This window comes from Lucilia sericata, unplaced genomic scaffold (genome assembly GCF_015586225.1).
Source record: "Lucilia sericata isolate MDLA Ls3-8-SP2 unplaced genomic scaffold, ASM1558622v1 Contig000094F_arrow, whole genome shotgun sequence".
NCBI lineage: Eukaryota > Metazoa > Arthropoda > Insecta > Diptera > Calliphoridae > Lucilia > Lucilia sericata.
Genome location: NW_023994126.1, coordinates 693,532 through 721,175, shown reverse-complemented (window position 1 = coordinate 721,175; position 27,644 = coordinate 693,532). Strand labels below are relative to the sequence as shown.

At 29.0% G+C, this 27,644-nt stretch overlaps 1 protein-coding gene across 1 annotated transcript in view; it reads right to left on the bottom strand.

Annotated features, from left to right (window-relative positions):
- Nucleotides 1-27,644, bottom strand: part of LOC119599869 — a 277,552-nt gene that overhangs the window by 45,175 nt on the left and 204,733 nt on the right. The window contains exon 5 of the mRNA XM_037949780.1: nucleotides 1,564-1,731. Coding sequence (XP_037805708.1) covers nucleotides 1,564-1,731 — 168 coding nt within the window. The remainder of the gene's footprint in view (nucleotides 1-1,563; nucleotides 1,732-27,644) is intronic.

Sequence of the window (27,644 nt, the reverse complement as noted above, 5' to 3'; positions counted from 1 at the left end):
AAAAGGCTATGTATGACGGTTAATTAACAAATTTTATTTTTTCCTATACGAAATAAAGAGGTTTTAATTTTTATCATTCTTCTGGAGTTCTTGTTAATTTATTGAAAATAAGTATTGAAAAAAATCAATAATATATAATTAAGACTTTCTCATCCTACTTTCTGTTCTTTTTATTTTTACCAAGTTTTTAGTAATTTTGTTGTCACGTTTTTTTTTTTTTTTTTTTTTAATTAAAAAAATACATAAATTTCGAAAATATTATTGACGATTTATTCCAGAATTACAAACTTACGGATTTGAATATATCTCTCAATTCATTTCATACATTCTCATATATATTTTTCCGAAAAAATCTTGGAAGTATGAGTTATAAACCTGACATCTATTCACCGAGATTTAAAATTATTTCAACGGAATTTTCAATATTTTTGTGACATGAAAACCACTTTTAAAGTGTTTTGAGGAAGACAAATAAAATTGTTTATATAAAAAAGTAAAACTAGAAATATTATACTTTTCCTTTCGAAAACACATATAGGTTTTATACCATGAGCAACTAGTGTAATTAATAGAGTTTTAATGTAATTTTTGCATTCAGAAATATTGTAAAGTTAGAGACATTACATATTGCTAAAAAAAATTTTGAAATAATTTTTAGCATTTCTGTTTATCTTAATACCACGGAATTTAATGACATAACCTTTTTAAAAATGGTTAAAGTCCGTCCTTTATTTTACCTAGCCCCCATACATATACAAATGTATAAAGCCTTTCTCAGAAAATTAGTTTAAATATATCGTAACCAAGGTTCAATTCAACATAAATGCTTTATTACGAAAAATAAATCAAATTTTATACTCATATGGTTAACCACGGCAGAATATACTTTCTTACTTGATATAAATTACAATGAATTTCAGTTACAAATTAATATGAATTGTTCATAAAAACACTTAAAAAATTTTAGCATTTTTTTTTGGCATTTTAAAATCAATTTAGCATTTTTTCTATCATTATTTTGGATGGGATTTAGTCGCAACATTTTTTGAGACCTGGTCACACTGATGATAGAGTATTGGTAGAATCTTTAAACGCTTATATCTATCAAAATACTGAATCGGTTTTGATCATATATAAGTATGTACATAGATTCTGCAGTAAGCTAATATGTATTAAACAAAAAATAATCAAGAACATCGGTCAAGTAATAGAACCGGAAAATGCACCCAATCGTTTAGGCTTCTCTTTTTAATATACATACATATATGATGAATTTTGCAATTAGAAAATTTATTCGGACAAATACTTTAGAAAATATTACAAAATATGTTTTTTAATACTTAATTATTTGAGTCAGTGTAAAAAACTTTAAAATTGGTACCCGGTGTGACTGTTCAGAACGAATAACACAAACACAAATAAGAGTTGTTCAATTAAGATTATATAATATTTAAAACCCTTCGTAATTATTTATTATTAAGTTTGAGGTTTGCATTATTAATGGTGCATATTTTTCTTTAAATCCAAGAATGTTTTGAAGAAAAAATAAACAGTGTTACTTACTTTGTTCAATTCCTTTATAAATGTTGAAATAGCTTCATTTTCTGAAAGCTTTTGTTCTTGAGTTAGACCGCTTGGCAAAAAGCTATCTAGTAAATCGTTTAACAACTTTGGCACACCTTGTTTTACCCGATATGGTGGAGCTTTAGGTCCCATCCATCGTATTTTGCTCTGAAAAAATGAAAGCATAAAACATAATTATTTTAATATCTTCCGAAAAAAAATATTTGCTATGGCGAATCAATACGATATTCGAGGCTATGGCATTGGCCAATGTACCATGCTGAGGCTCACTATGATTCAGGTATTCGGTTTTGAGAACTCACACAAATATGTATATGTTGTCCTCCTTAAACCTACCTATAGTTTTCTTAATTCAAACTTCCGGAAGTATATGCTTAAATACGCCATTTTTTGGATCAAAATTAAAAAAATTGTTTCTGCATTTGCTGTGTTATTAAAAGATAAACAAAATAAATAGAGCATACTTATTCAAGTTCATTCATGTAGGGATTTTTTGGCTGATCGTGTCTATATTTCGGGTTTTTAATACCTATAAAATTTAAATTACACATCAAGAATTTTCAATACCAAGTAAGGGATTAAAATGCTAAAATTTACTTATGCAGTAGAATTTTAAGTCATTCTTTTAACACGATGATGTCACGACAACTTCAAATTTTCCAAATTATCTCATTCGGTTCATATTTTATGGGCCTCTAAAATAGGGCACCTCGGGTATTTTTTTGTTCAAAATTAGAAATGTTGATGACTGAATAACTTTGGAACCAGTTATCTGATTTTAACAAATGATGTTTCGATTACTCGTTTTTGGCATCTATATAATTAATAGGCAAGACGATTTCTTGTGACCCCTTTTACTCTTACAGGATACATCTGATCTTGGCAAAAATTATATCATTTTAAAGGTATTTGTTCGCAGATGTATATATATTAATGAGATCGGTTCAGAATTTTAGGAGCTATAAGAGTTTAAAGTTGTTACTAATACATAGAAACAATAGTCACACGTACGTATTCTTGAAATTAAAAACAAACAAAGCAAGAAACAAAACAAAAAAACTAAACAACACGGCATTTTGAAAAAAGAGAGGAGAGTGCAGAAACGTTTAACTTCTCTGTTGCTGTTTGATTTTTGTATTTTGCATGATATTTGTTTTTGTTGTTGTTTTTAATAAGGCTTAGGCAATGCGAAAATAGGATTTTATTGTTTTATATTTTTGTGTAAAGTGCTAAATTGTGAATGAGATAATGATCTATTTTGTTATAATATCGTTACGATTGTTACCAAATCGAAAGGAATATTTTTATAAGAAGTAGGACTTCAGTTTTATATTCAGAGTTTTCGATTAGAAGTTTTTCGTTATTTAAACTTTTCAAAATAGTTAAATTGAAGGACATTCCCGAGGAAACAACGAACTGGGAATATAAAAACATGCGTAAATAATGCTTGGGGACACCTAAAGAAATGCCAAACAATGTACTGATATTGGTGTTTGAACTGGAAAATTATTGGTAGGACATCAGTACCGGAATTCAGTAATTTTTTTTTTTTAATATCTAAAAGTAATGACAAATATCAGTTACATTAACGAATTTCCCTAACTTTTTAACAACCGCAGAATATTTTAAAGACAAATGTCGGAAAAATATAAGAATGTCAAGAGTTATGTATTGAAATATTTTTAAAATATAAAATTATTAACGTGAACTTTTAATTTATTTTTTATTTTTTCGATTATGTTTAACGAAAAAAATCGGTGAAATGAAGTTCAGAATACATACCACATAACAACAAAATGTTGTAGTTAAAAAAATACTGAATTGCGGTACATAATTATTAGTTTTGATTGATTTGGAAGATTTAAATTATGGATTAACGAATTGATTCAGTGTCAGTAAGAAATAAAAATAGCCTGTAAAAAATATAAGTAAAGTTTAGTTGGTCATGCCGGTGTATGATACACCGCAATAAATGGATATGTATATCGCTTATATGCAGGTTTAGCACAGCGAGGACTTGATGATATTCTTCTTTTTTTGGGCTATTCTAACCAATTAGGAAATAGTAGTGTAAAGTGAAAACTGTAAGTTGAATATGTGATGGTTATTTGTTATATAAAAATAGATACAAGTTGAAACTGCTAAATATAAATCATGTCTTTTGGGATGAAGAGTGTTTAACCGTACTTAGCAATTTATCGTTTATTATTCATTTACTTGCTATTAAACTTGCATATATTAACAAAAGACTGAAATTTATAGTTTATTAATGTTTTCTTTCAAAAAGTACTAAAAACAGTACTTGAGAAATGAAGGTCCTATTATGCATATACAAAATCAGTGTGTAATTGGAAGCCAATGCATATCCTTATGCGTTTCTATATGAAGGCTAATAAAAGGCCCATTAGAAGGCCTCATAGAATATCTACTATTAAATTCTATTAGAAGACATTAAAATTGAATAAATGTATGTCTGCTGAAGTCTTTGTCGAGTGTTATAAGGGAAAATTTATAAAGCATATACCTGTTGGATGGACTACTAATGACATCCAAATAAAATTTATTTATAATTAGATAAGACATTATTTATTTTAAATATTTTTACTGTTTTCACAAATTATTTAGAACATTTCAACTCTGTATTTTGAACAGCTAACATTTCTTTACTGGTGTGTACACTGTACAGTAGAGTACTCCAGCATTGTGAACGATGCGTAAATATGTAGGGGATAATAAATCGATAGAAGAAATGTTCGTTATTTTTTATTATTTTTAAAATAGTTGAAATACTTTTGTAAAACAAGTTGTATAACTAATTTTGACAATTGAGGTTTTAAACTTCTGATGGAAGTTTTACTAAAACCCATCACATTTTCTAAAAGAAAACATTATTCAAAGCAAATTTGATATTGCAGACATTTGTCAGCTAATTTACAAAAGGTAAGTAAATGAACTATTGCTTAAATTATAAAACACTAGTCAGCAATTTATTGAATGGTAAGTAAATGAATTTTTATTAATTATTTGTAACAATTTTATTTTTCTTAACTTACATCCCACGGATTTAGGTGTCATTACAAAATTCAAATTTACGGCATTTTGGTTTCAGACAATTTTTTCGTATTATCAGCAGTTTTGGAGTTATAGTCATTTTTCGTTCACTTAAGATATGGTTTTCTAACCTCAATATATTTTGAACTACAAACGTAATTGTGATAAGTTTATATACAGCCAATAGTAATAACAGCATATCATTATTTAATTATACTTTTCGCTCCAGAGTTTCTCTCTGAACCATAGTGCGATCGCTTGTAATGTAAATTTTTAAATTAAATTAGAAGCTGTAATGATGAATCGAAATTAATGAAACTTGGACATTAATTTGATGGTCTGTGGTAATTTTTACTTTATTCGGCATTAAAACCTTAATTTATTAGATCATAAATGTATTAAAGGCACTCATTTCCTATGGAAATTGTAAATGTAGCTAAATAAAAACTAATGTAACTTCCAAACCCATTGAGATCCGATTTTAAGATATTCAAGGATAAAGGACATTTTCCACTATATGGTCCTTGTGCCAGGACTTCATGTAATTTTAATAAAATTTCAAAAACGAGTAATCGAAGACCTGTCAAACGAAACATCATTTGTTAAACCCTTTAGCAAATCTTATGAAAAAACGTATTCCGTTTTTACAGCTTCACGGAGAAAATGGCTATAATGCAATTATATAACACATTATTAAGGAGAATTTATTAGATTACCTTTGTGTAATCAGGAGGCATAGTTGCCAGTTGATTTGGATGAAAAATCATCATCGTCAACATATTATTCGAAATCGTCAGAAATATTTTCTATAAACATGTTTGATGGTGTTTTACCGATTTTTATTATTTAGAACATTTCAACTCTGTATTTTGAACAGCTAACATTTCTTTACTGGTGTGTACACTGTACAGTAGAGTACTCCAGCATTGTGAACGATGCGTAAATATGTAGGGGATAATAAATCGATAGAAGAAATGTTCGTTATTTTTTATTATTTTTAAAATAGTTGAAATACTTTTGTAAAACAAGTTGTATAACTAATTTTGACAATTGAGGTTTTAAACTTCTGATGGAAGTTTTACTAAAACCCATCACATTTTCTAAAAGAAAACATTATTCAAAGCAAATTATACACTTTGATAATATCAATAAAGTTAATTTTTTACCACAGATTTGAACTACAAAAATAGGGTTTTATTTTAGCTAATTATTGAATTTTTCCAGCATTGGTTCTGGTCGAATTTCGACCGCTGGGCGAACTCTAGTTTCATTAAAATTGCATGAAGTCCTGGCGCAAGGACCATATAGTGGAAAATGTCATTTATCATTGAATATCTTAAAAAAGGATATTTTGTTTTTCTTATTTTTTTTATGACAAATAGTCAAACGTATTGTTATTCCTATGTCAATTTTAGAATGAGATCTCAATGGGTTTGGAAGTTATAGGAGTTTTTATTTAGCTACATTTACAATTTCCCTAGGAAAGGAGAGCTTTTTATCAGAGACAACTGTTTTATTATAAAACTTAAATTTTAATAATTATTTTTCAAGCAAAAATTATTTTCCTCAAAAATAAAACTTAATGTTAAGTTTTATTTTTTTGTTCAAAAATAAAACTTATTACTCGATTTTTATTTTTTGTTCAAGAAATAATTATTTTTGAGTTTTATTTTTTTCATTGAAAAATAAAAATCATTTTTAAGTTTTATATTTTTGCTTGAAAAATAAACGTTATTCTTGAGTTTTATATTATTTTCTTCAAAAATAAAACTTAATATGAAAATTTACTTCTTAGAAATAAATGAAATTTTGATTAAAATGTTATTATAACATTAGAATGAAGTAGTTGTGTTATATTCATGCAAGTATTGTCAGCATCTAAACGTATCTAATAAACTTAAAGTGAGTTTGGAAGGAGGTCTTAAGAAGATGGTTGTGAATCGATATATTCGGAATTCTTTATTACGATTAACTCACTTATTGGATTAACACAGTACCTACTATATTATGATATATCGAAACAATATGAGCATTAGGGCGAAAGAGTACCTTTTATGGACTTAGGTTATTTATGTACCGAACTCTGCGTTAAACTAACATTTTCAACTTTTCAAATGAGACCTAATTTTCGCCACATTTTACATGTGATTTTGGACTACTTATACTCTTGGGTATTATTTGATCACAATTGCTATATAATAAACATATTTATAAGAGTTTAAACTTTATTCTGGAAGGACTTTTCAGAATAAATTTCAGCATTATTGCTTTTCCCGTTTGCACTATACAGTGCATCCAACAGACAGACATTAGTATTTGACTACGTCTTAGAATATTATAAGGACCCAGAATATATGTATGTATGAACTTATGTGAGTCTACGACTAAGATGAAGTGAAAAAATCATATTACCCTAATATTGGTGGGTATAAAAAGAGATAATGTATCCATAACTGAGTGTTTATGCAGTGCGAAAAAACTTTGACATAGACATAAAAATCCAAATTGGAAACTAAACCATATTGAAAATTTTATAAATACCAATATTATCATAGAAGAGTTAAAATGCATATTTTCTCTTTTTTTTTGAAAATTTTTTAAGAAAAGCTTAAAAACTACATTTGATATTATAAAAAGTAATTTCTCTAAACATTTTATAAACTCAAGAATAATTTTTATTTTTCAAGTAAAAAAATATAACTTAAAATTGACTTTTATTTTTTAATGAAAAATATAAAAATCAAAAATAATCGTTATGATTTGAACAAAAAAATAAAACTTAAGAAAAATTATTATTTTCTGAGTAATAAATGAAACTCAAAGAATAATAATTAAAATTAAGTTATTTAAAAAGAACTTAAAAAAATAAAAATCATTCTTTCAATTAACTTTTACTCTTAATCCTTGTATTTGTTTTTTTTTAATTTTAAGAATAATCATTATTTTCTGTCCCTGCTTTTTATACATTTTAACACATTTATTGTCTAGCAAGTTAAGGTTTTAATGCCGAATAATGTAAAAATTACCACAGACCATCAAATTAATGTTATAAATATGATGGTGAATAATATTTAAAATCATGTCTTATATAATTGAAATATTGGAGATCATAGGTCAAAATAATCAATTTTTTTTGGAATATCTCCTTTTTCATACAAATTAAAGAAAACTATGTTCTTAGTTGTTTGATTACTTGACTGCAACTGACTTTTTATTAAATTCTTTCTTTGTATTACAAATTTTGCTTATTAATAAATTATTTTATTCTTAATAACTGAAGTACAATTTTAGATATTGCAAAACAATCTTGCAATTTATTTTTAACATGAAATTTGATATTGCAGACATTTGTCAGCTAATTTACAAAAGGTAAGTAAATGAACTATTGCTTAAATTATAAAACACTAGTCAGCAATTTATTGAATGGTAAGTAAATGAATTTTTATTAATTATTTGTAACAATTTTATTTTTCTTAACTTACATCCCACGGATTTAGGTGTCATTACAAAATTCAAATTTACGGCATTTTGGTTTCAGACAATTTTTTCGTATTATCAGCAGTTTTGGAGTTATAGTCATTTTTCGTTCACTTAAGATATGGTTTTCTAACCTCAATATATTTTGAACTACAAACGTAATTGTGATAAGTTTATATACAGCCAATAGTAATAACAGCATATCATTATTTAATTATACTTTTCGCTCCAGAGTTTCTCTCTGAACCATAGTGCGATCGCTTGTAATGTAAATTTTTAAATTAAATTAGAAGCTGTAATGATGAATCGAAATTAATGAAACTTGGACATTAATTTGATGGTCTGTGGTAATTTTTACTTTATTCGGCATTAAAACCTTAATTTATTAGATCATAAATGTATTAAAGGCACTCATTTCCTATGGAAATTGTAAATGTAGCTAAATAAAAACTAATGTAACTTCCAAACCCATTGAGATCCGATTTTAAGATATTCAAGGATAAAGGACATTTTCCACTATATGGTCCTTGTGCCAGGACTTCATGTAATTTTAATAAAATTTCAAAAACGAGTAATCGAAGACCTGTCAAACGAAACATCATTTGTTAAACCCTTTAGCAAATCTTATGAAAAAACGTATTCCGTTTTTACAGCTTCACGGAGAAAATGGCTATAATGCAATTATATAACACATTATTAAGGAGAATTTATTAGATTACCTTTGTGTAATCAGGAGGCATAGTTGCCAGTTGATTTGGATGAAAAATCATCATCGTCAACATATTATTCGAAATCGTCAGAAATATTTTCTATAAACATGTTTGATGGTGTTTTACCGATTTTTATATTAATTAATCTAACTATAGAGAATTTTTTTATCAATTTCGATAGATTTTAGTTGTCATTATCTGTTTAATTTGGCAAATATGCTTTAAAATATCTTATATTGAGTTATGGCAAACTAATTTGATATCATGTCTTATGTCAGATATTTTCTAAAATAATTCTAATAGCACAATCCAACGAATTGAAGGTTTTTGAAAACTTTTGAAACCAATTAATATATTTTTAGCTGCTGAAACCGAATCTGATATCTGTTTTTTACCTACCATTTTCCCAAATTCTACAATTTGCTTAACAAAATTGTTAAAAGTTTGAAACTGGAGTTTTGGAACTGCCATCTGATGAAGAGTTTCCCATATATGTATATTTGTATTTATAACTATACCCCAAATACAGTTTACGCTATCTAATGAAGATAAAAACTCACATTGATGTTAATCCGAATATAATTAATGTAATGACATGATTTTATTAAAATATTTCTCCAAATTTGTTTAAATGTTTTTCAATTAAGTGTTTTGTGACACTAAATGATCGGAAGAATTTGTAATAACTTTTTAAATTTTTAACCGACTTTTGAATTTTAATTGCATACATATTCCTTATTTGTGGTGCCACCAGTTAACGTGGTCCTATCGCGCAGAATGCATTTCTATAACTAAGGGTATACGTCTAGAGTCTAGAGGCAGAGACGGCCAATATTCGCAACTTCTGTAATATAACAGAATTTTGAATTTGGGACTCAAATATACAGACTAAAAGATGAAAATGGGGAAAATTGGTGGGTGATACGACATTTTTATTTCCATATTCGGAATCAGCACACGAAATAACACTGGGATTAGTAAAAATTATTTAAAAAGTTTTTTCATCGCTGGGCTGTGTACTTAGATTTTTTGATGAATGTCTAAATTTCACTTAGATAACAGTATAATCAGAAACATTTTATGTTAGATTTTTCTTCATATTTTTGAAGCATTAAACGATTAACATTAGACTCGTCTCCACATTGTCGAAGGGAATTTCAGTGTTACTACAAATAAATCGCGTTGATAGAAACAAACTTTTCAATTGAAATAGTTTTTTGCTTCTCCTGTAAAATATTAGATAGGGCCGTCTGCGTTTTAGGTGACGTTCGAGAAAGTTCCTATTTTTTAATCCATAACTCAATTATCTGATATGATAAAATATGTAAGAGAAAGCCAATACCTTCAACTAGTATTTCCATCCTTTAGATTTTAATTTAACGCATTAAACAATTAAATATTAGCCATTGAAGTCTAACTTTATTTTCGTTATTATTTTTTTTTTAATTTATCGTTTGTTTCTTCTGACTTTGAATGTCTATATTTTACAAGTGTCATCTAAAATTGACAAAACAATGTCAAAGTAGTAAAATTTTAGTAAATGTCTGTTAATTTAAAAGATTCATTTTCAAAAATCATTCTTTTTATTTTTGTCATATGGGAGCAACCAGTGTGTGTCGGTCTGTTGAAATCAATTTCGGGATCCAAATCTTCAATAATTTTGTCGGACATGCTTTCGAGAAGTTTCCTACTTAAATTAAGAAATAAAACTGTCCATAAATAACGGAGATATGAACAAAAATCCGATACAACCTCTGAAAATTTCAGCAAAAAAAGAAAATTTTTTGCATTCTTTGATAAAAAAGCAACAATAACATTGCTTTTTGGAAAAAAGTATGTTTTGATGTGTGTTGATTTCATTGCTTTTTTGCTCGATGATTTTGTTCCCATTTTCAATACTGTTCCAAGAAAACTTTGCGACAAATCTGCACATTTATCCATGGTAAAAATATGATATTTTTACCATGCATTTATCTAAAGAAAATTTTGTTTTTTATTAAAAACACTAGCTATACCCAGTGTGCTTTGCTACCCTAAAAGCAATATAAATAAAAAATCTTCTTAATAATTTTGAAGATTCTAACTGTAATGTTTTCCAGAGATACATTTTTCCGAACGTTAATTAAGATTTTATGTAATCGATGACAAATCAAAAAAAAATCTAATATTTTTCCGGATATACGAAATTTTGTATTTAGTTCATATAGGCCAAGACCCCATTGAGTCTGCCCGTTATTCTCTAAATGTTCACATTAATGTCAAAGATCTTCATGTAGAATTTGAAGATTCTAGCTCTAATAGTTTCTCAGATATACGAATTTTTCTATTTAATTCATATGGGAACTCACAGCCCCCAGATGAAAGTCCGCCCTTTTTTTCTCCAAAATGTTCATATGTATAATAAAGTTCTTCTTGCAATATTTTAAGAATCTTGTTCTATTAGTTTCCCAGATAAGCGAAATTTTGTATTTAATTCATATGTGAGGTGCCAAACCCCCCATTGAAAGTCCGCCCGTTATTCTCTGAATGTTCACATGAATGTCAAAGTTCTTCAGTTAAAATTTGAAGTTTCTCAGATATAATAATTTTCCTTTTAATTTATATGGGGGCTCCAAGCCCCCCATGACGAAAGTCCGCTCTTTTTTCTCCAAAATGTTCAGATGAATATTTAAGTTCTTAGTGCAAAATTTGAAGAATTTAGTTCTATTAGTTTCCCAGATAAACCAATTTTTGTATTTTATTAATATGGGAGGTGCTGCTCCCCCCATGGGTAGTCCGCCAATTTATTTCCCAAAATGTTTACATGGATATTAAAGTTACTCGTGCAAATTTTTAATATTCTAACTGTAATAGTTTCCAAGATAAACGAATTTTTGTATTTTAATCATACATGTGAGGTGCCACGCCCCCCTAATGCTAATTCCGCCTACTTTTTGTCTTAAATTATTATAATGATACTAAAGTTGCTCCGACAAAATTTGAAGACTCTACTATATATTATCTCAGAGATACTATTTAATATTTTCTTAATATGGGCGTGGCACGTCGCCCACATGAAATTTAAACATAAAAGTAGCCTATATTTCCTTCTAGACATACAGGAAGAAACTGTGAAAATTTCATGGAAAATCGTTCCAGCCGTGAGCAGGCGATGTAAAGCACAAACAAAAGACAGACCGACAGACAACAGACAGACAGACAGACAGACTAAAAGAATAAGACAGACAGACAGACAGACAGAAATACATTACAGAACAGACAGACACAGACAGACAGACTACAGACATACGACAGACTACTACAGAAGACAACAGACGACAGACGACAACATACGACAAACTATACCGAACATACAAACGACCACAGACTAGACAGACAGACATACAGACATACATCATACAGACATACATACATACATACATACATACATACATACATACATACATACATACATACATACATACATACATACATACATACATACATACATACATACATACATACATACATACATACATACATACATACATACATACATACATACATACATACATACATACATACATACATACATACATACATACATACATACATACATACATACATACATACATACATACATACATACATACATACATACATAAATACATACATACATACATACATACAAACACACTTTCATTTTTATATACACTTGCGGACATTGAATTAAGTTATTAATGCAAGTTATTTTTTGAGTGTAAAAAACTTTTTATTTTTTTTTTCATATTTACATTGCTGTTTTTGCACAAAAAGTCCCGTTAGGATTATTTGTGATTATATGAATTTTTGGCATTTTAGTGCTTTGCTTTATTAATAGTAAATAATTTCTTGAAACGTCAACAAAAATTAGGTGGACATATTATTAAGTCATTTTAATTTTAAAAGGTAAATGGATATAACTAAAATGTAAATTTTTGTAAAAATTGACTTAATGGACTGTTTAAACATTTTAGCACCCTCCCCCATAACGTTGTTTGATTTCTTTCAATAATAGGTAAAAACAAAAGCACTACTCCCGCTGAAAGGGAGATCATTTGGAATTGTTTCCAAAATGTTGGTTCTATCGCCAAAGTGGTAAAAACATTAGCATTATCCCAAGGCAAAATTGTTAACGCAATTACGCATTACAAAATGTATAAAACTTTTAACAATTTACAAAGAAAAAAGCCTCGAAAAACGACCGCAGCTGAAGACCGGATTATGGTCAGAATGAGTAAAGCTGACCCATTTTTGACATCCACTCAAATTAGATCTCAGATGGAATCAAAATATGGGGTTCAAATTACGGCAAGGACTGTAAGAAGACGACTGGCCGAAAATAACCTTCATGGTCGCATAGCTCGACGAAAGCCAAACGTGTCGAAGAAAAATATTAAGAAACGCCTGCAGTTTGCCAAGAATCACATCAATAAAGATTCGAATTTTTGGAAAATGATAGTCTGGAGCGACGAATCAAAATTTAACGTATTTGGAAATGATGGTGGGCCATATGTACGACGACCAGTAAATACAGAATTGAACCCCAACTATACAAAAAAAACGGTTAAGCACGGTGGGTCATCCGTGATGGTTTGGGGATGTTTTTCCTCGTCTGGTGTGGGACCATTAATTAAAATAGAGGGTAAAATGACCGGTGAAATGTATAAGAACATATTAGAAAATAATCTCAATGGCGATTATGCTGAAAATTTATCACCAGGGTGGATGTTTCAGCAAGATAACGACCCGAAACATAAATCTCGGGTCGTTAAGTCGTGGTTGGATGAAAATGAAATTAATGTTCTTGAGTGGCCACCACAAAGTCCCGATTTAAACCCCATAGAAAATCTATGGGGGATCATAAAACGAGCCGTTTCGGACAGAAAACCCATAAACCAACGTTCACTTTGGGATATTATTCAAGAAGAATGGAATAATATTACTCCACAACAGTGCAACAATTTAGTCAAAACAATGCCAAATAGATGTGCGGAAGTAATTCGCCAGAAGGGATTTCCTACTAAATATTAGTGATAAAAAATATATTTATTTTAAAACATTTAAATTGAATGGTATTTTTTCAAATAATTTTGAAGTAACTTAATTGTGTGTCCACACCAAATTAGAGATAGAAACATAATTTAGTACATATGTTAATAAAAAGTGAATAAGTCTAATTTGTTTTGTTATAATTTAGTACAATAAGCTTAATATTTAATAAAAATGAAGTTATTTTTGTTTACTTTTTTATTAATCATGCTTTTTCATTTATCACAATGTCAGAGAGAATAAATAACTTAATTCAATGTCCACAAGTGTATATAGATGTACAACCCTTTTGAAATTTGTCAACTGTACTTTAAAAGGGAATTTATTTTTTTGTTATAGGGTAATTCCACAGTTATTTCGACCACATCAAATTTTCATCCCTTTCGATTTAGCTATAACCCGAAACATACATTCTACTCTTAATTGCGGTTTCTATGGCGAATCCTTAACTCATTCGGTTCATATTTTATGGGCCTCTAAAGTAGGGCATCTCGGGTATTTTTGTTCAAAATTAGAAATGTTGATGACTGAATAACTTTGGAACCGGTAATCCGATTTTAACAAATGATGTTTCGTTCGACAGGTCTTCGATTACTCGTTTTTGACATTTCATTAAAATTACACGAAATTTTGGCGCAAGGATCATATAGTGGAAAATGTCCTTTATCCTTGAATATCTTAAAAAAGGATATTTGGTTTTTCTTAAATTTTTTATGACTAATAGACAAACTTATTGTTATTGCTATGTAAAAATTTTAAAATGGGATCCCAATGGGTTTGGAAGTTAAAGGAGTTTTTATATAGCTACATTTACAATTTCAATAGGAAATTAGTGCTTTTTATTCATTTTAACACATTTATAGTCTAGTAAATTAAGGTTTTAATACCGAATAAAGTAAAAATTGCCACATATCATAAAATTAATGTTGTAAATATGATGGTGAATAAAATCTGATATCATGTCTTATATATTGGAGGTCATAGGTCAAAATAATAAATTTTTTTGAAATATCTCCTTTTGTATACATCCTATGGATTTACGAGTCAATTTGTAGAGAATCAAATTTACGGCAATTTGGTGTCAGACAATTTTTTCCTATTATCATCAGTTTTGGAGTTATAGTCATTTTTCGTTCATTTAATACATGTTTTTCTAACCTCAATATATTTATTTTGTACCACAAACGTCACTGTGATAACTGTTCGTTTAGCCTTTAATAAGGAACACAAATAATTACTTAATTATACTTATCGCGCCAGAGTTTTCTCTGACCCATAGTGCGATCGCTTGTAATGTAAATTTTTAAATTAAATTAGAGGCTATAATAATAACTCGAAATTAATGAAACTTAGTGCATATAATATAACTGATCAAAGCTTTAAACCCACCAAAATTTATTGATATCGGAGCAAGTTTTCATATAGTAAAATTCATACGGAATAAACTGCATAGTGAAATGCAATATAAACTGCACAATGAAATGAAATATATAATACTGTGAAAAACTTTCTTGTTGTATGTATATATGAACCGATATTTGTTAGAATCGGCGATGCTGATTCTTTAACCTAACGAGTTTTGCGTACCAAGTTTCATTAATTTCGATTCATCATTACAGCTTCTAATTTAATTAAAAAATTTACTTTACAAGCGATCGCACTATGGGTCAGAGAAAACTCTGACGCGAAAAGTATAATTAAATAATGATATGCTGTTATTACTATTTGTTGTATATAAAGTTATAACAATTACGTTTATAGTTCAAAATATATTGAGGTTAGAAAAAAATATTTTAAATTATCGAAAAATTAATATAACTCCAAAACTGATGATAATAGGACAAAATTATCTGAAACCAAAATGCCGTAAATTTGAGTCTCTACAAAATTTGAAATGACTCCTAAATCCGTAGGATGTATAAAAAAGGATATATTTAATAAAATTGATTATTGTGACCTATGACCTCCAATATTTCAATTATATAAGATATGATTTCAAATATTATTCACCATCATATTTATAACATTAATTTGATAGTATGTGGTAATTTTTACTGTACTCGGCATTTAAACCTTAATTTACCAGAATATAAATGTGTTAAAATGTATAAAAAGCACTCATTTCCTATGGATATTGTAAATGTAGCTACATTAAAACTCCTATAACTTCCCAACCCATTGGGATCCCATTCTAAAATTTCTACATAGTAATAACAATAAGTTTGTCTATTTGTCGTAAAAAAATAAGAAAAACAAAATATCCTTTTTTATTCATCAGTCATCAACATTTCTAATTTTGAACAAAAATACCCGAGATGCCTTACTTTAGAGACCCATAAAATGTGAACAGAATGAGATATAATTTATACGCCATAGAAACCGCATTAAGGAGTAGAATATATGCCCCTAATTTGAAAAAAATCGAAGGGGACAAAAATTTGAAACAGGGTTTTTTGATAGATTTATTTTGGAATTACCCTATACCCTTCACATTCGTAAGAGGGATATACATAGGTTCATACTACGCGTCTTTGCCTCAAAGCATTGCGTACTATTCATACCTCCTTCACATTCTGCGCTTCAAATTACATGCGATGCTTTTTTAATGTCAAATTTTTGTTTTATTTTTTTAAACTTCCCGTTTTTCTGCAGCTTTTACTCATTTTTTCACCATTAAACTCATTTTAATTTATTAAAATTGATAAATACACATTAAAAAAGATAAAATAGTCAAAATCATCTGCGCCGGTTGTGACGCTTATAAAAATAGAAAGTAGATCTACATTAAGCATTCTGCGCGTCAAAGCATTATACGCTTTAGTATTTGTAACTTGCAGCATACAAATACAGCTTAAGTGAGTACCTATAAATGAGGACTTTTTGATACTTTTCGTTCTTCTTTTTGCATTTTCTATAATATTGAACCATAAAACTTTCTATAATATTGAACCTAGAAACATGAAATAATTCATGTAGAGCCCGGATTAAGTGAGAACCTATAAAAGGGGACTTTTTGGTACTTTTTCGTTGTACGTTTCTTCTAAAGTAAAGAGAATATTTTTCTATCTGTAATGACTTTTTTGAAATTGATATCCAAATTTAACTTATAACGATAAAATAGTTATTATATTTTTCTGCCTTTATTTTTACCCTTTAAGTTTCTGGAACAAAAAGTCCCTTAGGAAATTTTGACTAATTTGTAGAAAAATTTATGAAACTTTTTTTTGAGAAATTATACTGAAATCAGCATTTTCAATCAATTTCAAAAACACTTTGAAATTATTTGTTTTATTTTTCTCGTGTGCAGTAGATTTAAAGAACTGTTCAGTTTAAATGTATTCACACTGTACTTTGGAAGGTAGTGCCCCTGGTGTAAAGAGGTAAAAGTCTTCGGGGGCATTTTATTAATTTCAAAAATATATACCATTAACCATACAAAATTTCAAGCGATTTTCTTTCTGTTTTAAAAAATACATGCAATTAAAACATTGTCCTAGGGAAATATGAAGAATCCTTGAATCTTGGCAGAGAAAACAAAACAACTTTTAATTTGACAAACAATTTTGAGTTGTTTATTAAAGAGTAAAACCACCGTTTTTGTCTCGTCATTGTTTCTCAAAAATACATCCATTTATACAAAAGTATGTTTAACATGTAAGAGTTCAATATTCGGCTGTGTCGAATCTTATATACCTTTCACCATGATGTGTTAAAAAACAGTCAGTCCGAATTTTATTACAAATAATCAAAAAAATACCAATTGTAAAACGGTAAGGTACCAAAAAGTAATTTTTTATGGCTTCTCACTTAATCCGGGCTCTACATGCATAATTTAATATTTCTAGGTTCAATATTATAGAAATTTCAAAAAGTGCCTTTTGTAAAATGAAAAAGTACCAAAAAGTCCCCTTTTATGGGTTCTCACTTAATCCAGACTCTACATACTTAATATCATTTTCTAGGTTTAATATTATAGAAATTTCAAAAATACCTTTTGAAGAACGAAAAAGTACCAAAAAGACCCCTTTTAAAGGTTCTTACCTAATCAAGGCCCTACATGCTAAATTTCATGTTTCTAGGTTCAATATTATAGAAAATTCCAAAAGTTCCTTTTGTAGAACGAAAAAGTACCAAAAAGTCCCATTTTATGTGTTCTGTCCTAATCCGGGCTGTACACACTTAATTTCATGTTTCTAGGTTCAATATTAGAGAAAATTCAAAAAGTACCTTTTGTAGAACGAAAAAGTACCAAAAAGTCCCTTTTTATGTGTTCTTGCCTAATCCGGGCTCTACATACTTAATTTCACGTTTCTATGTTCAATATTATAGAAAATTCAAAAAGTACCTTTTAGGAAACGAAATAGTACCAAAAAGTCCCCTTTTATGTGTTCTCGCCTAATCCGGGTTCTACATACTTAATTTCATGTTTCTAGGTTCAATATTATAAAAAATTCAAAAAGTACCTTTTGTAGAACGAAAAAGTACCAAATAGTCCCCTTTTATAGGTTCTTACCTATTCAAGGCCCTACATGCTAAATTTCATGTTTCTAGGTTCAATATTATAGAAAATTCAAAAAGTACCTTTTGTAGAACGAAAAAGTACCAAAAAGTCCCCTTTTATGTGTTCTGACCTAATCCGGGCTCTACATACTTAATTTCATGTTTCTAGGTTCAATATTGTAGAACGAAAAAGTACCAAAAAGTCCCTTCTTGTAGGTTCTTACCAAGTCAAGGCCCTACATGCAAAATTTCATGTTTCTAGGTTTAATATTATACAAAATTCAAAAAGTACCTTTTGTAAAACGAAAAAGTACCAAAAAATCCCCTTTTATGTGTTCTGGCCTACATACTTAATTTCAAGTTTCTAACCAATAACAACGTAACGTGATGTTTATTCTTTGCTTTGTGTTGTATTTGTATTTGTTTCTTGCTCTCAAATAACTGTTGTACTACAAATATTTTTGACTATTTGTTGTTATTTATACTAATACAAAGAATCTATATTGATGCAGTATGCTTATTTATATTAAATAAGAATTATTTCAAAACAAAAGAAAAATATGTTATAAATGAATAATAAATTAGTGAATATTTTTATATTTATTTTTAATTTTATTTTTCTAAAAAGAAGTAGAAAAATATTACACATATCTATGTATTATTTTTTTACATATTTTTTAAACAAATTATCTAAAAATTATAATTTTAAAATTCGTCACAAAAACTGAAAAACGATTTTAATTGCTAAAACCTCGCATTCAATTATTTTATTTACTGAAGTTTCATTTTTGATTGATTTCATACACAAAATTTTATTTGTTTCTAATTTTGTTGTTGTTAAATACGTATTTGATTATACATTTTTACGATTCAAATACAAAATGAATTGAACACTTTTAAAATTTAAAAAAATTAATCGTTTAACTGAAATTTTTTTGAAATTAGTTTTTTCTGTAATATTTTCTGATAGTAATTCAACATTTTCTGAAAATAATTCTAGTGAACTATTGAGTATATTGAAATGAAATTTTACATAAATATTCTTGGGTGGTCTCTAGAGTTCTTTTTTTAATCGACATAAAATCAATACCTAATGAAAAGAAAACATATGGATATTCCTTAAAAGTAGTAGAAGAGGTAGTAACTTAGGTTAATTATACCCTCCCCACCACTATGGTGGGTATAATTCTTCTTTTGACCCAATGAAAATGGTGAAAATCGGTCCATTGTTTCACATAGCCCACAAACGTACCCCCGAATAGGGCTTTTCAAAAAATCGGCAAAACTAAGTTCATCATTTATTTGATAAATGATACATACAACATTTAAAAGAAAAAAAAATTAATTTTGATAAATGTATCTCAAACAAGGAAGAGTGCTATATTCGGCTGTGCCGAATCTTTATACCCTTCACCATAGTGTATTTAAAAAATATGAATTCTATAAAATTTTAATTTATTTCATTTTCCCGTTTATATCGTTATTATAGCAATAGCAAAACGAACAACAACGATAAACGAAATAAACACACAAAAAACAAGTAAGAGTGCTATATTCGGCTTTGCCGAATCTTATATACCCTTCACCACAGTGTATTTAAAAATATCAATTCTATAAAATTTTAATTTATTTCATTTTCCCGTTTATATCATTATTATAGGAATAGTAAAATGAACAACAACAACGCTAAACGAAATAAACACACAAAAAAAACAAAATACACAAGGCAGTAAAACCAACAGACATCCAAACATACGAAACGAAATACACAAAAAACAAAAACAAAATAGACAACGCAATGAAACCAACTGACATCCAAACATACGAAACTGAATACGCCAAAAAACAAAAACAATATACACAAGGCAATGAAACATACGAAACGAAATACTCCAAAAAAAGCAAAAACAAAATACACAACGCAATGAAACCAACAGACATCCAAACATACGAAACTGAATGCACCAAGAAACAAAAACAATATACACAAGGCAATGAAACACACAGCCATCCAAACACATGAAACGAAATACTAAATGAATAAGCAGTGTTGTTGTTGTTGCGTATATCAAAGCATGAAAAAAATTGCCTTTTTTATGAAATTTTCAGAGGTTGTCTCGGATTTTTGCTCATATCTCCGGTATTTATGGACCGATTTTGCTGATTTTAAATAGCGATCTTCTCGAAAGCATGTCTAACAGAATTATTGAAGATTTGGATCTCGCCGATATCTGGGGTCCTCTAAAAACTAATTTTAACAAACACACAGACGGACAGACAGACAGACGGACATAGCTTAATCAACTCCGCTACCTATAAGGATCCAGAATATATATACTTTATGAGGTCGGAAAATTATATTATAGAAATTACAAACGGAATGACAAACTTATATATACCCTTCTCACGAAGGTGAAGGGTATAAAAACAAATACACATGGCAGTAAAACCAACAGACATCCAAACATACGAAACGAAATACACAAAAAACAAAAACAAAATACACAACGCAATTAAATCAACAGACATCCAAACATACGAAACTAAATACACCAAAAAACAAAAACAATATACACAAGGCAATGAAACACACAGCCATCCAAACATATGAAACGAAATACTCAATGAATAAGCAGTGTTGTTGTTGTTGCTTATATCAAAGCATGAAAAAATTGTCTTTTTTATGAAATTTTCAGAGGTTGTCTCGGATTTTTGCTCATATCTCCGGTATTTATGGACCGATTTTGCTGATTTTAAATAGCGATCTTCCCGATAGCATGTCTTACAGAATTATTGAAGATTCGGATCTCGCCGATATCTGGGGCCCTCTAAAAACTGATTTCAACAAACATACAGACAGACAGATGGACAGACAGACGGACATGGCTTAATCGCCTCCGCTATCTATAAGGATCCAGAATATATGTACTTTATATGGTCGGAAAATTATATTATAGAAATTACAAACGGAATGACAAACTTATATATACCCTTCTCACGAAGGTGAAGGGTATAAAAATGTCTAATGCTATGTTTCCACTGAGGCGTTTTGAGCAAATCTAGTGGATTTGGGCAAAACTAGTTGAAATCATACATTTTTGACAAATCCAAATCTACTCAATATACTAGATTTGATTTAAAACATGTCGAAAATGTATTTTTTCGAACAAGATTTGCTAATACAACACTGCGTTGTGTCTAGGATAAGCAAATACAAGTAGAGGCTATCCACTCAAGTTGAATGTTTTCATCGAAAAAGTGACTTTTCATTTTGAAATAAAAATAGAAAAAACTATAATTTTAAAATAAGTGGCATTTAATAATAAAATTTATATTTTTACAACTGTAATTTTATATTTTTAATGTTTAAATTTAAAGGATATTAACATTACTATCGTTGTATCAAAATAAAATAACGGAATTTGTTCGAAAATTCGAATATCGGAAACGAGTAAGCTCAGTGGAAACATCTTGAAGTGGTTTAAGCAAACCTAGTAGATTTCAAGTCAGTGGAAACATAGTATAAGCCTAATATCTGAAGTAAAGAAAAGTGTAACGAGAAACAGCATTTTGTGAATTTAAAGTAGGCACAAGTCTCAAATGATGTATTGTCGTAGTGAACTCGAAAAAAATAAAAAAATACTTTTCCCACCTATTGAAAAATCATGATCTCAGTACAAATTATAAAAAAGTTTCTTAAATTTTTTCGAAATGGGTCCTAAAAATTTCCTAAATTTAGAGCTCATTGCGGAAAAAATAATCATAAAATTGGTTGAAATACTTTTATTCCACAGAATTACTTCTAGTGCTTTAGAATTCTTACATAAATTAAAAAAGTCATTAAATAAAATGCTAAATATTTTTGTAAATTTTTTGACCGAAATATTCTTAAAATTACGATAATTTTTACATACAGTGAACTCTCGATAATATGAACTAATTAATGTCGGAGTAGTTCATATTTTCGAATTTCGATTGTGAGTTTTTTTATATATTACTAAGTAATTCTTTCTAAAAATCATTTCTGCAAGGAATGAAAATGCAAAGATCAATAAAAAAACTTTTTGTAATTTATTTGGAGCACAAAAAGTATTTAAAAATCCAGTACATACGTGTACAGTCTTATGCGAAAAAAAAAACCTTATTATGACATTAAAGTGTACATTTGTTAACAAGTATATGCAAAAACAGTATTTTAACTAAAATACATTTTAATGTTTTTTTAGATTTGATGCTGGCAATACCATCATTTTATTCTGTCAATATTTTCATAATGTTGTATATGAACGATTATTAGTTCATTTGGTATTCGTGTCTAATATTATTTTTTTATGCTTTTATATAAAATAATTGTTTTTAATAACATAAAAATGGGGTTGTATTTGTTTATTTAATAAAAACAACGTATAAATCAAATAAAACAACTAATTTATTTTAAAAAATTAACACAACAATATTTTTCACAAAACGTCAACAGTTATAAATTGCAATAAAATAATGACATTTGACTTTAATATAGGTTTAAAGTACGGTTGAACCATTATTAACTTTCGCATATTTAACAATGGTTTACTACAGGTATTTTAAGCTAATTATCGTTTTTGTATATCTTTTATCGAATTTAGCTTAACAACGGTTAGTAAGCATGTTGTAAGTTTTTTTGCATAAGACTGGTAGTATGTACATAAAAAACAAACAAAATATTACGACAAAAAATAAATAAAATTTACAATAGGTGCATACATATATAATTAAATATGGAAATAATCGGTTATTATTTTCTGTTTTTTCTTTTGTTCGACCAGCTTATTTACCTCCAATTCCCTGATTTTTTCAATGCTTTAATGTCAGTTTGACCATTTGAAATTCATCCCATTGGACAGCTTTGTTAAAAATTTCAACAGCTTCTTTGGCTTTAATGTTGTTTTCAGGCGCTTCAAAAAAACAGTCATCATCATCGTCGGACTCTTCAATTAAATCATTTTCATCAAATGGCTTGACGTCTTCACAAGGATTATTGATCCAATCTCTAATGTTTACAGCAGTAAATACTTCCTGAGGGCACAATGTCTGTAGAAGATCTGCAGCAGTATTTTCTAAAGATCTAACCTCTGATTACCACTTTTCTTTTAAAACGCTCAAAGGAACATTTTATTCATGATCATCTTCATCAATTACCATATTCGAAATATTTTTTCAACAGTTAGATAAAGTTTCTTTACCAACTCGGTTCCAGGATGCCTCTAGAATAGAAACTTCTTCTTTAAGTGTGATTTTTTTCATCGATTCAAGCAAATCGGCCTCTTTTGCAATAATTGTTGCCAGAAGGCTGTTCCTATAATGAAGTTTGGTGATTCTAATTGCATTTTGATCCATTGGCTGGATCAGAGCCGTTACATCGTTTTAAAAATTTAACATAGCCGAGGTGTCCCCCCGCCGGGCCCCTGGTTGGCCTATAAGGTCCAAATTCAAAACCTAATTAATTATTTCCCTCTTTTCTTTTTCCTATACCACTGTGCTTTGTGAGAAGGGTATATATAAGTTTGTCATTCCGTTTGTAATTTCCAAACTATAATTTTCCGACCCTATAAAGTATATATATTCTGAATCCTTATAGATAGCGGAGTCGATTAAGCCATGTCCGTCTGTCTGTCTGTTGAAATCAGTTTTCTGAGGAACCAAGATATCTTCGAGATCCAAATCTTCAATAATTCTATCATAATTCTGTCAGACATGCTTTCGAGAAATTTCCTATTTAAAATCAGCAAAATCCGTCAATTAACAACGGAGATATAAGCAAAAATCCGAGACAACCTCTGAAATTTTCATAAAAAATAAGCAACAACAACACTGCTTATTCATTGGGTTGTGTATTTTGTTTTTGTTTTTTTTTTATTATTTCGTTTCGTATGATTGAATGGCTGTGTGTTTCATCGCCATGTGTATGTTGTTGTTGTTTCTTGGTGTATTCAGTTTCGTATGTTTGACTGTCTGTTGGTTTCATTGCGTTGTGTATTTTGTTTTTGTTTTTTTGTGCATTTCGTTTCGTATGTTTGGATGTCTGTTGGTTTTACTGGCGTGAGTGAATATAGCACTCTTACTTGTTTTGTTTTTGTTTGTTTATTGTTTTGTATAAGCATGCACGAAAAATGTACATTTTTCATGAAATTTTCAGAGGTGGTCTGGGATTTTTATTCATATCTTCGTTATTTATGGGCCGATTGTGCTGATTTTAAACAGCGTTCTATTCGATCGTATTTCCGATAGAATTATTGAAAATTCGGATCTCGCAGATATCTGGGGTCTTCTGAAAACTGATTTCAACATACACACAGACGGACATGGCTAAATCGATTCCGCTATCTATAGGAAATTTTAAGTAGGAGAGGTGCCACGCCCACATACAAAATAAGTATTAAAAATCGCATACAACAGCTAGAGTCCCCAAATTTTGTATGAACAACTTTGGCATCCATATGAACACATGGACAAAATGGACAGCCTAGCTACAGTGGGCGTGGCACCTCCCATATAAACAAATCTTAAATTAGTATATCTGTAAAATTTAACAGCTAGAGTCATATAGTAGGGATATAGGCGAAACTGAAAGGGCTGTCAAACAAAATTTGTTAGTCCTCTTTTACATTGAGACCTTTTCCCCCTGGGCTTTTCTCAATTTTCTTTTAAATGCCCTTCGAAAAATCTTGAATGTTTACTAGGGTGATCGATTATTCGACATTTTCCAAAAACCGGTTTTCGAATAGCTGACATTTAAAAAAAACCGGTTGATATTTTTCAAATTCAGAAAAAACCGGTTAACCGGTTTTTTTATAAATAAAAAAAAAATATATTTTAATTTGAAAAACTTAATGTTCATGTTTAAATTTGATTAATAAAACATGACCCGAAATGATTTTTAACAGTTTAAAAGATTATAACTTTAGATCTAGTCGTCTGATTTACATTATTTCTATAATATAAAAAAATTAGGAAAAAAGTAGGACACTTCTGTTATACATAAGGTACTATGTAATCCTAGCCCTGTTTAGGAAATCCGCATAGGCATTCCAACACTTCCATAAAATTTCAGCCGTAAATTAATTATTGTAATTGGAATATAATCTTAAGATTGATAAAATTTTATCAAACAGTTATCAGTTTTACAAATTATTTTTTTTTAATTAATTAGGAAAATCAAAAAAGTTTAACGCTAGTTCCTCCACTCGAATATTTTTAAAATTTAGACGGGCTGTATTATTATTTACTTAAAAATTTCATTTAAATAATCTTTGAATACAAAGCAAATAAAAGTATTCGAAACCGGTTTTTAAAAAATGAAAAAACCGGGTTATTCGATATTCGAAAAATCAACATTAAGAAAAAACCGACACTGGTAAAGCAGAAAAAACCGGTTTTAAAACCGGTTGAAAAATCGAGTCGATCACCCTAATGTTTACATTGAGACTTTTAAGGCATGCCTGCTTTTTGAAATTATGAGTGTAAGAGTTGCCATTTTTTATAATACTTAATTTATTGTTTTAAATATTTTATAAATGAATAAATCTATTTCTTTAATATTTGTTATATTAAATATTGTTTTAATTATTTAAGTAAATATTTATATAAAAAAATTTATGAAAAAAATACTAAAATACTACTTTAAAATACATATTTTTGTACTATTAGCTGTATGTTTTAGTTCTTCCTATAGTTATTTATTTTTATTAAAGATATAGTAACATTTTAATTTTCATAACATTTGAAAAAATAAATTATTTTTAAATTAATTGAAATATGTAAAAAATTAAACTATTGCAAATGGCAACACTAATTCATGTGTGAGAGTAGTCGCACACGATCTTTACGCTGTGAGAGCAGAATAGAAATAAAGCAACTAGCAAAATCACGAACATGAAGGAAAAGCAATGTCGAAAAAACCCCTCAAATTACGATTCATGCGTGCACTGTTGCCAGATTTGACGATTTATCGTCAATTTGACGATTTTCACTGTCAAAAACGGCCTGTTGACGATTTTAACTCTAAATTTGACGATTTTTTAAAATAGGATTTTTGTACTAATTTTAATACATTTTATAATTTTTCTGTCTATAATTTTTAGGAATATCTTTAGGAATATGTTTCGTTTTATTAACATTTTCATTGGATAAAATGTTAATAAAATGAAACATTATAATGTTTTAGAGAATGTCCATTGATCGAATGATTTACGTAATAACGAACTCAAAAATGTTTGAGAATTTCTCTTTTCTTGGAGAAGCACTTAGGGGTTATTGGATATAGAATAATTGGTAGTGGGAAGAAGGATAGAGGAAGCAGTGTTTTTGGACATTTGATTTAAAGGAGGAAATTTGTTTTGCATATGAATAATTGAAATATCTAATATACATACATTTACTAGAGATCATACCAATTTAGTTTGTAAGAACTCAATGTAAAGTATTTTAAATCATATTTGCGAAATTAAACAGATAGTTAGGTTAGGTTGATAGGAGGATGTATACTACATCAAATCCGAAGAAATACACCTATTCCACTATCGGGCCTGTTGTGCGCTCCAATTCATGACAAAAAAAAAATTGTTCACTGAATGTATTATTTTTCCATGTTCGGAAACACAGTTTCCTGGACGTAATTCCTAAGAATCTTCCAATCGGTGTTGGTTAAGAATGATATTTCCGGAATAACATCACTTCCAAGATACTTGGATCTAACTTCGACGAATGCCTGACAATGGCAAAGAAAGTGCTCCAGAGTTTCACTGTCCTCTCCACATGCTCTACATTCGTCTTAATCCGCATTGTATAGATGTGCTCGTAATCCTGAATACGTACCATCATATTAACCTCAGACTTGCTCATTTTGAGGAGATTTCTCGTCTTGCTCTCATCAGGGTCACCCCATAGAATATTTGTGGTTCTACCCACCGTTTCATTATTCCAAGAGGCCTTATGGGATTCTCTCATCCATATTTTTAATTCAGCTTTTGTTGCGTCGAATGGTTTTGCGTTTGTCAGGTTAACTACATCGAGTTCCCTTCCCTTTAAAGCTATTATATTCGCCCTTTCGTTACCAACTACTCCCGAGTGGCCTGGTACTCATATGAACCTTACCTCTGGGAGAGTATTCAGTTAAAGCTTTCTTACAATCCAATACGGTCTTAGATTTAATTCTATCACCTAATATCGCCCTAATTGCTTTCTGGCTGTCGGTAAATATATTAAGCCCTTTGG